Source organism: Seriola lalandi, unplaced genomic scaffold (genome assembly GCF_002814215.2).
Source record: "Seriola lalandi dorsalis isolate HSWRI2012SDOR001 ecotype SW California unplaced genomic scaffold, Sedor1 jcf7180002054692, whole genome shotgun sequence".
NCBI lineage: Eukaryota > Metazoa > Chordata > Actinopteri > Carangiformes > Carangidae > Seriola > Seriola lalandi.
This window is the reverse complement of record NW_019525245.1, coordinates 4,074,925-4,088,678: the sequence shown is the minus strand read 5'-3', so window position 1 is coordinate 4,088,678 and position 13,754 is coordinate 4,074,925. Positions and strand designations below refer to the sequence as shown.

Genomic DNA, 13,754 nt, shown 5'->3' with positions numbered 1-13,754 from the left:
AGATGTAGAGTAAAGGTTACAGATTGGAGTGATACAAGGAGAGAGACAGAAATTGGAAAAAGATGATGAAAGTGAGGTGGAGGATGGGGTGGAGAAGCTGGCATATGCTGATAGCTGAGCAGCAATTAATTCTTATTTATCCAGGACAGGGGTGTGGGAGCTCTGCTCGTCACCTGTCAGGGAGGAGGAGAGGCAGTGAGTCAGTGACTGGACGGAAATGAAGTGGAAGGTGGAGGCAAGAGCAGAGGAGGAGGGAGAGATGGAGACAGGCAGATGACTAGGGCAAAGAGAGGGGGCTGGCTGGAGAATGAAGGAATGTATGAGCGGAAAAGTGAGGGTAAACAGAACACCACATATCATCTAACTCACACACACTGTTATAAATAAGTCAGTAAGTATATAAATGAGTGGTATGAAGAAGAACCCACTGAAAGAGACACATGATCTACATGAGACAAAACTTTAAACAAACACAATGTGCCCCTAAATAAATCTGGTCAGTGCTGTCTGAAGTAGCACACGATAAGGGAACAGAGTAACGGAACAACGGATGGTCTTCAATCTGCAGCAATTCACAGTAAATTCCAGTGAATTCCTCGTGCTCTCTCAATCCACCCTCACACACACACACACACACACACACACACACACACACACACACACACACACACACACACACACAGTCTGCAAGCCAATTAAAACAGTGTCAGTGTGTGCTGTGGCTGACTGCAGTGGCAGGGCTAGTGTTTATATCTCATTAAGCTGTGCCAGGCCATGCCAGACCAGGCTGTACCATGCTCCGCTGCGCCTACCCTCCAATGACCAGCGCCAAGGCCCTCATTAGTCCCATCTCTGCCACCTTTAGCTTTGTGCGTGTGTAAATTTATGTACATGTTATAATACATTTACAATGAGGGTTTTTAATATAATATAGATTTTTTTTGTTTTTACATTCAGTTACATCTTTTAACAAATCTCATAAACTCCAAAAAGTCAGCGAAAAGGACTTCATCTCTCCCCATCTCTCTCTCTCTCTCTCACACACACACACAAACACACATAAGGGTGGAAGGGTGTGTGACACCATTAGACCAGTGAGATTTGTGTTAACCGCTCTCCCTGCAGACATGTTTGGCCTCTCCTCTAGACCTCTATTTGCTCTGTCTATCTATCCATCCATTTTTCTATATATCCATCTTTCTTGTCTGCCATCCTCCTCTCATTTCCCATCGGAACAGAGCAAATACTTCGTCCTCTCTCCCTAAAAACTCTCTGTAAGGTGTCATTGCACTCTTCCTCTTTCCCTCCCCCTCCTCCGTCTTTCACACTGCTCCCCTTTTTTCTTTTTGTATCTCTTCCTCCAAACTTCCTTGCCTTTCTTCCCTCTCTCCTTCTCCATTTTCTGCAAAACAATCTTCTCCAAGTCTGTACAGCTGCTTTCCCTGTTTTGTTCCCTCTGCTGTCTTCCCGTACTTGTGTGTGTGTGTGTGTGTGTGTGTGTGTGTGTGTGTGTGTGTGTGTGTGTGTGTGTGTGAGTGAGCTCATGCACACACCAGAGCGTACGTCTCTGCTGCCCGACTGCAATTCATCATCATTTTATCTGCCTTAATTGGATGCCATCAGGACCCCTGATACTTCCCATCTCTACTTTAACAAACAGCTGCTCTCCACACACACAGAAGAATAACACAGACACACACCCTATCCTAAACTAGATTTTCTCCTCCTGCCCCTGTGTCTGCTTCTTTTTTTTCCCCCCTCACTGGTGAAGGAGTGAGAGAAAGAGGGTGATGGAGTGGCCGAGTGGTTTATCAGACAGAAGGTAATGGTGTAAGGCCCGCGCTGATATTATCTGTCCTCTCATTCCTGCCCTCCAGGGAGAAACAAGAAAGAAGGATAAAGAGGGAGAGAGGAGGGCAGACATGGAGACGCTAAAGTACAAATGGACAAAAAGGTAAGAACAGAGGGAGATAAAGGAACACAGAGAGGTAAAGTCCTGAACAGTTCATTGCTGTTCTCTCAACCTTGGCCTTCGGACGACACCCAGCAGTGCTCCATCAGCCTTTCTGACCCCAGAGTGTGGTCATTTGTGTGTGCAAGCATTGTGTGTACATGTGTTTATTCGCTCCCATGACCCCTCTGGCGCTCTGAGCACAACTACCCAGCCCACAGCTCAGCATCCTATTGGCCCTTGCACCCTCACCTCTGCCTCTGATTGGCCCACACACACTGGGAGCTGCCTGGGCTGGGTCAAAAAACCGAAAGGAACCAATGTAGACACCAGCTTGTTGTTTTGGTTGCTGCTGACCAGAGTTAACTGCTACCATAAGGCCTGGCGGATGGCTCCATATGTGTCAGTGGTAATGTGGGCTTGTTTGGCACTAAGAAATATGGAGAGGACTCTACTTATTTTATTTTTTATTTTCTATAACAAAATGATCAGTGTTTTTCTCCACTTAACTTGCTATGGGACCTTGGACAATCTGCCATTTCATCAACTTTCACAGGTTCCAAAAAATGTTAAATTATGTTTGGCTGACTACCCAACTTCAAAAGTGAGAAAGGGATAGTGTGTGATGAACAATTTCTTTTCACATTTTAAACCTTTTGCAACACAGCAACATTTGGAGCTTTGAGCAAGTTTTAGAACCTTTACCCTAAAACTATGATTCTTCAAAGTCTGAGGTGGCCTACTTGTTTCATGTCTCTGCTTACAAAAGCAAACCTTTCTCAAATACCGGATTCTTTCTCATGTCGTATGATACACTTGCTCTTTCCCCTTTGGGATCAGTTGGTATGTACAGAAACCTTATACAGAAATACCATAGCACCAATCTTTTTCTCCCTTAAGCAGATATGGAAAGTCAATACCAAACAAGGTTAGTGTGGAGCTGCTGTTACACTATCATATGTCACATATACAGTATGTTATTGACAGCCTCCTGTTATGGGATACTATATAAGAGTATTGACTTTTCACGGTCACTGTAAATGGAGTTAAGTATGGGAAGCTGGAGTTTAAACATGATCCGACTGTGGATATTCTGAATATCCTGTGGATAGTTATCTTCTTTTGGATAGTGTGATGACATTGTATGAAAGAAAGGAGAGTGAATATTGGCCGCAGGAGAGAGTTTTGAGCTGTTCTCTTCAATATCACTCTCCCTCTCACTTTTCTCCGCTCATCTCACCTGAAATTGTCTACTACGCAACAATTTCCCTCGTCTACCTTGTCTTCTCTAATCTCCATTTTTTGCCATTTTCCACTGCTGTCTGATATTACTACCTCAATGTCCTTTTCCCCAGTTCCTCTTTCCTCACCTCCTGTGTTTATCCCTAGCTCTGTCTTCTCCACCTCAAGGTACCGTGTCCTCTCTTTCCCTATCCTCTCGTTCATCACTTTTTAGAAATTTGTGCCACAGCTCTCTTGTCTCTGCCCTTGCCTTTCCTGAAAGTGTGTGTGTGTGTGTGTGTGTGTGTGTGTGTGTGTGTGTGTGTGTCAGTTTGACACTCTTAGACACATGTGTATCTCAAACACATGGCTAAACTTTAAATTAGCACCCCTGTGTTTATCCCATTGATTAGCAGGCCCCCCCACACACAACCCCCACCGTCTTCTTGCAGTAGTATAATGGAGATTTCACATCCAATCATACAAACACATGCATACACAGCTTTCCTGGGATCCATAGCCTTAGGCGTATTGAAAGATGCACATGTGGACACACGCACAGACACTGATCAACCCCTATCCCCATAGCTGTGCGTCTACAAACCAAGGCAGCAGTGTGCACGCAGCATAACAGATGAAGTCTATTTCTACTGCAGAGCCATACATGATTCATTGAGTTGGTGCTGAACACTGTCAAAGTAGGAACAAACATGGAGGGGTGCACATGAAAAGTGGAGATGTGAAGGTCTATAAAAGGATAAACTAATATTTAAGACCCTCATTCTTCTGAAATACTGCTCCAGAGCTATAATAAGACACTCGTCCTAATAATTCATGACACATAATTATACTCATAAGCTCAGGCCTGGATGAATTATGCCTTAATGGCAAGTTCATGCAGATGGCACCTTTTTCATCCACTGAATCTCACTACGGCCTCATGCAGACACGATGCACGTGCTGCATCGATATCTGACCGCGCAGTCAAGTTGGCACAGCTAATTGCTAACAAGGGCTAAGTGCTGACAGCCCAAGGCTAATTGCTGCTAGCATGTCTACTTTGTGGACATCAAATGGAGAAATTCTGCTTTGGACTCGGGCTAGGCTTTGCTGCTGATTAGCACTGGCCTTGCAGCAACAATAAACAGTCAATAAACCGACATCTCTGCGGAGAGACAACCCTATCGCTAGCTAATTAGCGCTGCCTTCACAAACAACTGGCTAGCGTGTGCCAGGACCTGAAGACTGCCCGTCGATACAGACAGGATCAAATACTGCGCTAGCTGTCACAGTGTCTACCCAGCAGACTATACATCTACGCAGAGACTAATGCTGGTGTGTGCTTTACATGTGTGTCTGCTAATATCTATTTGAGTGCATAAGCCATATAGATATGACAAGGTTTGACATATAGACAGTTGGTGAAGTTCTTCAAGGTGCTAAAGCTCATTAGCTATACGTGACGACTTCTAGATGTTTCTACTTTATTTTAATCTGTCAAATATTTTTTTCCATGCACGATATATTGCAGTGGCAGCTGCTTCACCCTCATCTAAAACAAAATTCACAGCACCAGCTCTCATCTCGTCTCAGTGTTGTTGCATTGCATTATATCTCAAGATAGAAAGGGACGGGGACAGAGGCAAGCAGCAAAAGTGAGTGTATGACAGATGAGGAAGAGGCACTGAGGAAAGTAGGGGATGGCGGGAAGAAGAAAGTATGACAGACGGAGGGAGGAAGAGAGGCAGAGAGAAAGATGAGCTGTACCGGCAGAGAGAGGAAGGGAGAGGGAGAGGTATAGAGTCAAGGTGTAAACATGATCAATCCGCTCTCAACTAGGTTCAGAGACAGACTTCCTCTTCACATTTTCAGCCTCAGTGAAGCGCGACGCTAGCTACCTCTTATCTGTCACGCTAGTTTGAAGACAGACACACACACACACACACACACACACACACACACACACACACACACACACACACACACAAAAACCATATTTCAACACGGGCATGGACCCACATGCACAAACACCTCAGCCTACCTGTAAATCCCTTACATACCCACACATACAAATTCTTTTAAGAAAACATCCTTGAGAACTCTTTAATCTGGCACACACTCCTCATCCCAACCAGCCAAAGCCACAAATACATTATGAAAATCATAGAGGCATGGAACAAAACTATGGCTGACCAATGCAGCTTCACTTCGACCAATGATTTAAATGATGTATCACACAAACCATGAAAAATCGATAATGATTTAGGGCCAAATATAGACTGGGAAAATTCTCCACGCAGTGTAACTTTATTACATGTCAGTGTCCTAATTCAAAAGTGAACTCTTGCCGCCAATATCTATTTGCTAACTATCAGTTCAATGTGAGAGATCAGCATTGGGTCATTTATCTAGATTGTGACCAAATAGCGCGTGGTGATCTATCAGGACAATGAGCACGTTAGTGTCTAAGTGGTCATTAGTTGTAGGAGGCCATTATTTAAACCCTGACCTAGTCAATGTCCGTACTGGGATCATGATTTAGTTACCTGGCAGCATTTATTTCTTCAAGAGTAATTGTGCTAAATGACTTCAATTTAAGTCCAACTGAAATTCAAAGTTTATTTTGTGCCACTCATTCCCTTTTTGTCTTTTTTCTCCTATAATGACACTAGAACATCCTTTCACGTCTTACTCACCGCTGTTTTCTGGCACTGGATGGAGGTGCTGTTGAAGCGCAGGGCGGGGACACTGTGAGTTTCCCCCTGAATGTGGAAGACACACTCATAGTTCCTCTGTCCCGACTGAGGCTGGGGCAGGTTCTTGGCTGCTAAGGTGATCGGCTTGGTCACCCCGACGGGGATGTAGATCTGGGTTGAGGGAAGGATCTGGGGGCAGTCCTGCAGAGTCAAAAAAATAAAAAATAAATCAGTCAAAGAGATATTCAACATGTTTTCCCCCCAAAGGAGACAGTTATGAAATAAAGAGGATGCTCTTGTTCAATACAGTCAGAAGAGCAAGAAAGCAAGGCAGAAATAGTAGTCAGATAAGAAAGGTCTGTTGATGAGAGTAAATTAATGTTAGCATGTTAGCCATGGGTTACATATTTTTCTTAGATTAGCCTTAATAGCTGCGCTGTGATGCACTGTTCACATGCTTTACAGGCTTGTGCAACACTCCCACTGGCCTTGCACTGGATATAAATACACAACAACACTTGAACAAGAGAGATTTACATGCAAAGTTCACAAAATATCATCTAGCCAATAAAACTATTCACATAATAACAATGCTGCATTGTTATGGCAGGAAGATGGACTTCAGTGTATTATGTTCATGTGTGGAATAGAGTAATGAGCTCATGAACTTTGTATTTGCTTATATGTGTGTGAGTGTATGTGCGTGCACATCAGTCATTGATATTGACCAGAGCTGACAGAGAGAGTTTAGATCATCTGGAAAAAGCCCATCCACTGTCTCACACCACTGGAGTATAAAACCCTGGAGGGTGTGTGTGGGTGTGTGTGTGTGTGTGTGTGTCCGTGCATAGATGTGTTAGACAAATAGGTTTCTTAATGTGCAGCTGGATTAACGTGTGCATGTGTTTACGTTATTGAACTAGAATAAGACAGGACAGTCCACTGAGTATGCAACGCTTCCTAGATATGCATGTGTGCATGTGCTGGAAGGAATGAAGTCATTACAGTGCTCATGCCATGATTTGGCAGCGATACAGATCTCGTCAACACTGTGCATGAGAAAGAGAAAGAGCAGGGGTGAGAGAAGGAGGGTGGGTGGGTTAGACATCTTATACAACATGAATTAAAGCTTGGGTGGAACTGACCCACCCTGTACCGTACTGTTTGAGCCAAAAGGATAACAAATCAGGTCACTGCTGACAAGTAACACGTTTTACAACTTAGAGACACTGTTAAATGACGCACATAATAAGAGACATGTGTCAGGCAGTGAATACAAATACACATTTTTAATCTGGGGAAGTGTGGCCTTGAAACTATCAGTTATTTAAAAAAACAAAAAAAAAAAACCAATTTCATGTAGTCATTCGACATACCTTATAACAATTACTGAATCTCAAAAAAAAATCATCATTCTTCCTCTTGTCCACAGAACTCTAGAAAGGAAGAATGCAGAGGAACCTGAAGTTGACAGTGTTGTCCCACCCGGTCAGAGTTGCAGGTTAGGACAACACACTCATGTTGACAAGTCGAAAGTGCTTAGTCTAGGAAAACATCGACCAGATCCTTGTAAAATATTCACTGCACACGATGCACCACAGACCAGTACGTCACTTCTCGTTGTAGCTTTTCCTTTAAGCAGATAGCTGGCTCCCTGTCAGTGAATTTTTCTTTCCCCTCCTCTACTCTGAGCTGTTGTACATTAGAAGCTACAGTGTGTCCCCGGGGCCTGAACACAATGCTGGAGTTTGTTCATTAGCCTGCTTAGCCCTGGCCTTGTGTGTCTGATCACACACAAACACATGCACAACACATAATGAGAGTGGGGAATACTATAGGAGGAAGGAGCGGGATTCAGAAGACCTGGTGTATAATCAACTAGGAGGAAGGTGGGTGAGGGGAGAAATGGAGGGGTGGCAAAATGGATGTCTCAGAAGGAGGGAGTGAGGGAGGGAATAGTGGAGGAAGAGGGGGAGGAAAAAGGAGGAAATGAAGGTTGGTGGAGAGAAAGTGAAGGAAGAGTGGAGGGAAGCAGGTTTAATTGGGAACACAGCAAAGTGAAACGGGAAAGACCGATAGCTGTTGCTGTGATGAAAGAGACAGAAATCCAAAAGAAGAGACATGAGACAGAGAAACAGAAGAATGAAAAGTGTGAGGAGACATTTTAGACTGGAAATGTGAGGCAGCAGAGAGGAAGGCCTGGATCCACCTACACCTTTTCTGTCTCTTTATCCATCCCCTGCATCATCCTTCCATCCATCCAGCTTCATCCATACCACATACCAAAGCCCGCCGACAACATCCTACTTAATTAACTGCCTGGAGCCTCAGACAAGGCTTGAAAATTGATGGGGGCAGAGATGGAAAGAGAGAGAGGAGGAGAGACAGAGAAGAAAGCAGAGATTGATTTGCACTTGTGGCTTTTGAAGTCCTGTCTCAGTAAAAAGGATGCACGTGTCAAAAGATGTGGGCTTGCATCGTCTGAAGTGCCACATGAGCGAAAAAAAAAAGAAAGGTTTCAGCATCCTGCTGCTAACGCTACCTTTTGGAAGCCAGTGTGCCAGAAGCTAGCATAGCCTGTAGCGCAAGCTGCAGCTAACCAATGTTTTATTCATCCACCTATCGACTTTGTGTCAGCTTGGCTGTCTGCTTGTCGTTTTCTCTGGCAGTCAACTTTCCTTATAGTATCCCTTTCCTTCATTCAGTGCTCTGTGTTGTCATCTCGGGGTAGAGCTCAGTAAATATTTGAAACAATGGAGGGTTCAATGTAGTTGTTTCATGAGCGATGCATAGGTATAATTGTGATCTTTAAGAGTAGTGTTCAAGCTCGGGAAATAGAAAACAGGTTTTTTTAAGGAACATTGGAAGAGAATATATAGAATATATATAAAAATATAAAAGTTAAAATCAATAAAATTAATCACAACTCCAGCGTTTTAAATGAAAGGATTTGAGGGTCTGACTATGATGGTAATGAAAGCCAACGGCAAGTGACCCAGTGATAGGAGAGTTCATGGCTGACATGTTGCAGGAATTCTGAAATCATACGGCAGAAAGACCCTGGTTCCTGAAACACATGGGTCCCAGACCGAATGGCAAGATGTTTTGGGAAAGAGATGGAGGTAGGAGGGAGGAAAAAGATGACATAGAGGGAAAGGTAGAGGAACAAAGGGAAAAGTCCTCCACAGCAAGAAACTATTTCATCAGTATTTGTGACAGGTGCCAAAACAGTTCAAAGCTGGCATTAGGGCTACAAAGTGCAGAGTACACTGAAACAATATTTCACCAGGGGGATTCGTTTGAAGCTGGAAGATATCTTTTTTCCTCTTTTCCCCCCTTTTTCCTGACTACTCGGCTTTCATTTCATCTGTGAAGACGGATGCTGTGGTTTTCTTGGCCAGATGTGACACTCCATCCGGTTCATTTCAAGGGGACCAACAATGGAGGAAGAGAGAGGCATATGTTTGTGTGTGTAGTTAAGAATGTGTTGTTCTTATGTGCCTGTGTAAGTACTATATCTGTGGGATTGGGTGGGTGCTGTAAATGCCTCAAGGATGGTTGCAGGTATTCAGTGAGCTGACTCAGTTAAATGTCTGATTCAACAGACGACAGAATGGCCTTTCTCCACACAACAATGCACCAGACCAGGGTCTCTTTATTCGAAGAACAGCGGCTCATTTCATGATAGAGGTCTACTTTATCTTGCTGTACTGTAACCAGTAAGAGCCATTTCTAGCGAAGTTACATGTGCGTGTCAAGTGGAAGGGATGCGTGAAGGAATGCACACCACAGATGGTTTCTCCACACCAGAACACGGCACAAAAACATCTGCTCAATTCTGATTTTTTGATCACCGTCTTTGCATTCTGACATCTTCATAAGCATTTTTAACACCAACAGATGTGGATACTGTAGCACAAAACTGCTTTGCCAAATTAAAAATCCCCCCCCCCCCCCCCCCCCCCCTCAAACCTCACAGTTGATGACAAGTTGTGTAAACCATGATCCACCATCCTGTGAAGAAAGTGCTCACATCATGATTGGATCGGGCTCTTGGAGAGTGTATTCGTACCTGTGTTTGGAGTATGCATATGTGTTTAAATGTTACAAAGTGTGTGTTTATGATTGCGAACATCCAAGTCTCCAACTTCTGTTCAAAGCCAAGTAGCCAGAGGGCCTGTCTTACCTCTCCATATTTGTTTTCCTTCAAAGACCACTGTTAGCTTTGCTGCCTAAGGCTAGTGCCACAGTTCCTGTTCGTTACCACTAAACGTACATATAATTAAATAGATTATTAAGATATTGTATATACTATTTCATTTGAAGTGATACATATCTTATAAATTAATTTATTGACTTAAAAAATACTTCTCTATTTTCTAGAGACAGAAATAAGCCAAAACCATAATTTGCTAACACTAGTATTCTTCCAGTTGTACAATGCTTGACCTAAATTTTTTGATATCTTACTTCCAACACCCAGATGCCAGTTTTGATTGAACGTCGCTATGAGCTTTCTCAAAGCAGAGCAGCTGTCGTTCTAGGTCAAGCCTGTGCTGGAATATTCCTACCTTCATTTTCCATGCGCTCTGATGTTTGCCACGCCACCTCTTTCCACACCAAATGGAAAAAAAAATACATAAAAAATAAAAAATAAAACAAGTGTTTGGCGGGTGGATGAGATAATCTCTACTCGTAGGTGAGCAAAACACCTTTTAACATCCGCCAAGAGCAGATAATGAGACTGTCGGCAGGCAAGTGTGCGTGTGCGGGCGTGTGTGTGTGTGTGTGTGTGTGCGTGCGTGTGTGTGTATCTGTGTTCATGCAGATATGTAGAAGGTGAGAGATTAAAATCAAGACATAGATGAGGTGGGGTGGAGTGAGAAGGGGGGGGTGGGAGGATGAAGACGAAAGCGAGAGCGGGATGCTATATAAATAAATAAATGTATTAAAAAGCCAAAAGAGTTCTGAAGGCATTGGCATAGCCTGACAAGATATAAATTAATAAAACTCCAAAAACACTGCGCATATGTAATGAGGCGGGTGTCTGGTCGTTTTTTTAAAGGCCCTCCCCCCATCTCTCTCTACCACCCCCCCTCTCTAAGTCCATCCATAATTAATTAGCTGCCTGTGTGATGTGGGGACTATAGATCAGGGAGGAGAAAAAATAACATGCTAAATAATGAAGTAAAGCGATACGGAGAGCCTGGAGGAGAGATGAGATGGCATGGATGGCCACAGAGGAGCAAGTGGGGTACACTGGTACACATAAGAGGGACAGTGTCTGTGTGTCTGTGTCACAGGGGTCTGACAGAGGGGTATATGAAGAGCGTTGAATGCTCCCCCACCGTCTGTCTACATGCCCCCCAGGCTTTGTGACAGAGGTCTTAAATATGACACCACAGACCCGTCTGCAACCTCAAACTAAAGAGGCACATCTATGCCTTGTTGTAATCCACCATACATTAATACCATAATATAATACATGGCACTGAGGAGATCCTTTTATCCAGAGAAACACATATAACATGTTGTGTCACATGTTCTTGTTGTGAAACTTCAGTGGGAATTGAACATCTAACATTTGTAATGACTGTCACCCTCTTCCAAAGAACTAATAAATAATGCTGAGTGATAAAACAATAATCATAAAATAATGTAAAATATAATCAATTAAACTGTTTTTGTACTGATGTCTGTAAACGTTGGGCAGGTGGCAGCCCAAAAAAACAAACAAACAAAAACATAAAACATAAAACCCAAAAAACTTAATCTCCTTCCACCAGCCATTTGTTTGTCCTTATGGACAGGAAGTGCAAATACATAGACGGCAGAGACGAGCCGGGTAGGAAGGAAAACTAAAGCTCAAGTGTATGAGGAGATGAGAGCCAATTCATCTGGTGAAATAATGTGAAAATGTTCAAAGTCTACTAAATATGATGGTATTGTTCACGAAACAAAATGACATCACACATCAGTGGTTTTGTTTTTTTCTTTGGTTATTCATGGGCCGCCAAAAAAGACATTTATTGTCAAATACATAATCTTTTATTTAGGGTGTTTTTTATAAAAGTTTTCGGAGTACAAATGTTTTTATGGTTTTACAGTTCAAGATCAGGAATTGCTAGTTGTATTGCAGTCTATATGTGCTCTGTTTGTTTATTTCAGTTATCTTCAATCATTTAACTGTTCTTTAACTGAAAAATCTATTTCAAGGAGGCGTATGACTGGTCGATTTTTAAATGAGAACATAAAGTTTACATGTGTGTGTGTGTGTGTGTGTGTGTGTGTGTGTGTGTGTGTGTGTGTATATATATATATATATTAGGAAAATAGCATACATTGTGATAAATGTTGTTAGTTTGGATGGAAATTTTTATTGACATCTTCAACCATATTGTTAATGAAAGCCTACCTCTGAATCACAAATCATTCGTTAATTAGTATAAGCCATGTAATACCATGCCATGACATATCATGCATCATATTGTCAAAGGTAGGGCTGCTTAGTCCCTATTTCACTCGTCTGCTGTGTACCAGCTGGCTGGCAGCCATGTGTTTGTTTGAGAGTGTGTATGTGTGTACTTCTTTGGGACTCATACCAGCATCAAGGATGAGAGGAGTGAGACAAAAAAAGCCTACCCATTATATCACTGGTAATAGAGATTAGAGGGAGTGTATGTAGGTGTGTGTTTATGCAAAATATGTACAAATTTATAAGCTATTGTACACACACGATATGTAACAAATAGTGTACAAGTGTGGAACTGTCATTAAAGATGAATACTGTGTCTACATGAGCTGCAGGGTGTGGTACATACATGGAAGCATGTATGTGCATGTGAGAGAAAGTGTGTGTGTGTGTGTGTGTGTGTGTGTGTGTGTGTATGTGTATGTGTGTGCGTGTGTGTGTAAAGTTGAGGCAGGCTCATTAGCAGGCTGAAACCAGAAAGATGTTCTGTGACCAACCAGACGCTTACTGTGGGGGAGGAAGGGAGGGAGGGAGACAGAGAAAGACGAGAGAGGGTGAAGAAGAGAGTGGAACAACTTAATAAGGCAGCAACATGTAGAACAGTGCAGGAGCGAGGGAAGCGGAGGAAGAAAAGGGACTTTGAACCCTGAAAGGGACTGTGAGATTGTCCGCCCACGCCCTTCGTTTCCTAGCAGAGTAGTGATGCAGGGAGGAAGAGATGGAGATGGAACGAGAGAGAGAGAGAGAGAGAGAGATAGAGAGAGAGAGAGATGAGGAAGTGAGGGAGCACAGAGGAATGCTGGAGCACATAAAGGAGAGTTTGAATTAAAGCGAGATACAGATGAAACGTGCAACATGAATGTTATTTTGTGTGGTTTATCAAAGTCTCACAGAGCATGAGCTTAACGGAATCTACCTCCATATATGTTCCTCTTCTACATACATACAGTGTCACTCTCTGTGTTTTGATTTACCACCCAGGCACACATACATGTTGATTTCATCTCCTAATCCTTTATCCTTGACTTACAAGCAAACTGCCAAACCTACACAGTTTATCCCCTCGTCGCAGACGGCACAGTATGCCATAAAACAATGAATAGCAGGATCGTATGAATATTTTTTGAGAGAGGGTTTTTTTTTTTCCCTTATGGATTTTCATGGAGTAGAGGGGAGGAGGGGATGCCTGGCACCCCGTTATCATTCTAACCCAGATATGTCAGTAGCGATCAAACCTTGTGCTTTTCAGCTTTTCAAAGACAAACCTTGATTTCAGAGGTAGATACACTCTCCTGTCTGCTGCCTGTGACTCGTCTCTGCACACAGTGCCATGTTTCAGCACATAGATATATTAAAACTAATTTTTTATTTTTTTTTTTTTAAACAGAAAAGATTTGGACATACAGACCAAAAT

At 42.8% G+C, this 13,754-nt stretch overlaps 1 protein-coding gene across 4 annotated transcripts in view; it reads right to left on the bottom strand.

Annotated features, from left to right (window-relative positions):
• plxna1b (plexin A1b) overlaps positions 1-13,754 on the bottom strand; it is a 186,970-nt gene that overhangs the window by 53,393 nt on the left and 119,823 nt on the right. For all 4 annotated transcript variants that reach the window (XM_023423435.2, XM_023423437.2, XM_023423436.2 and 1 more), the window contains exon 10: positions 5,869-6,069. In XM_023423435.2, coding sequence (XP_023279203.1) covers positions 5,869-6,069 — 201 coding nt within the window. The remainder of the gene's footprint in view (positions 1-5,868; positions 6,070-13,754) is intronic.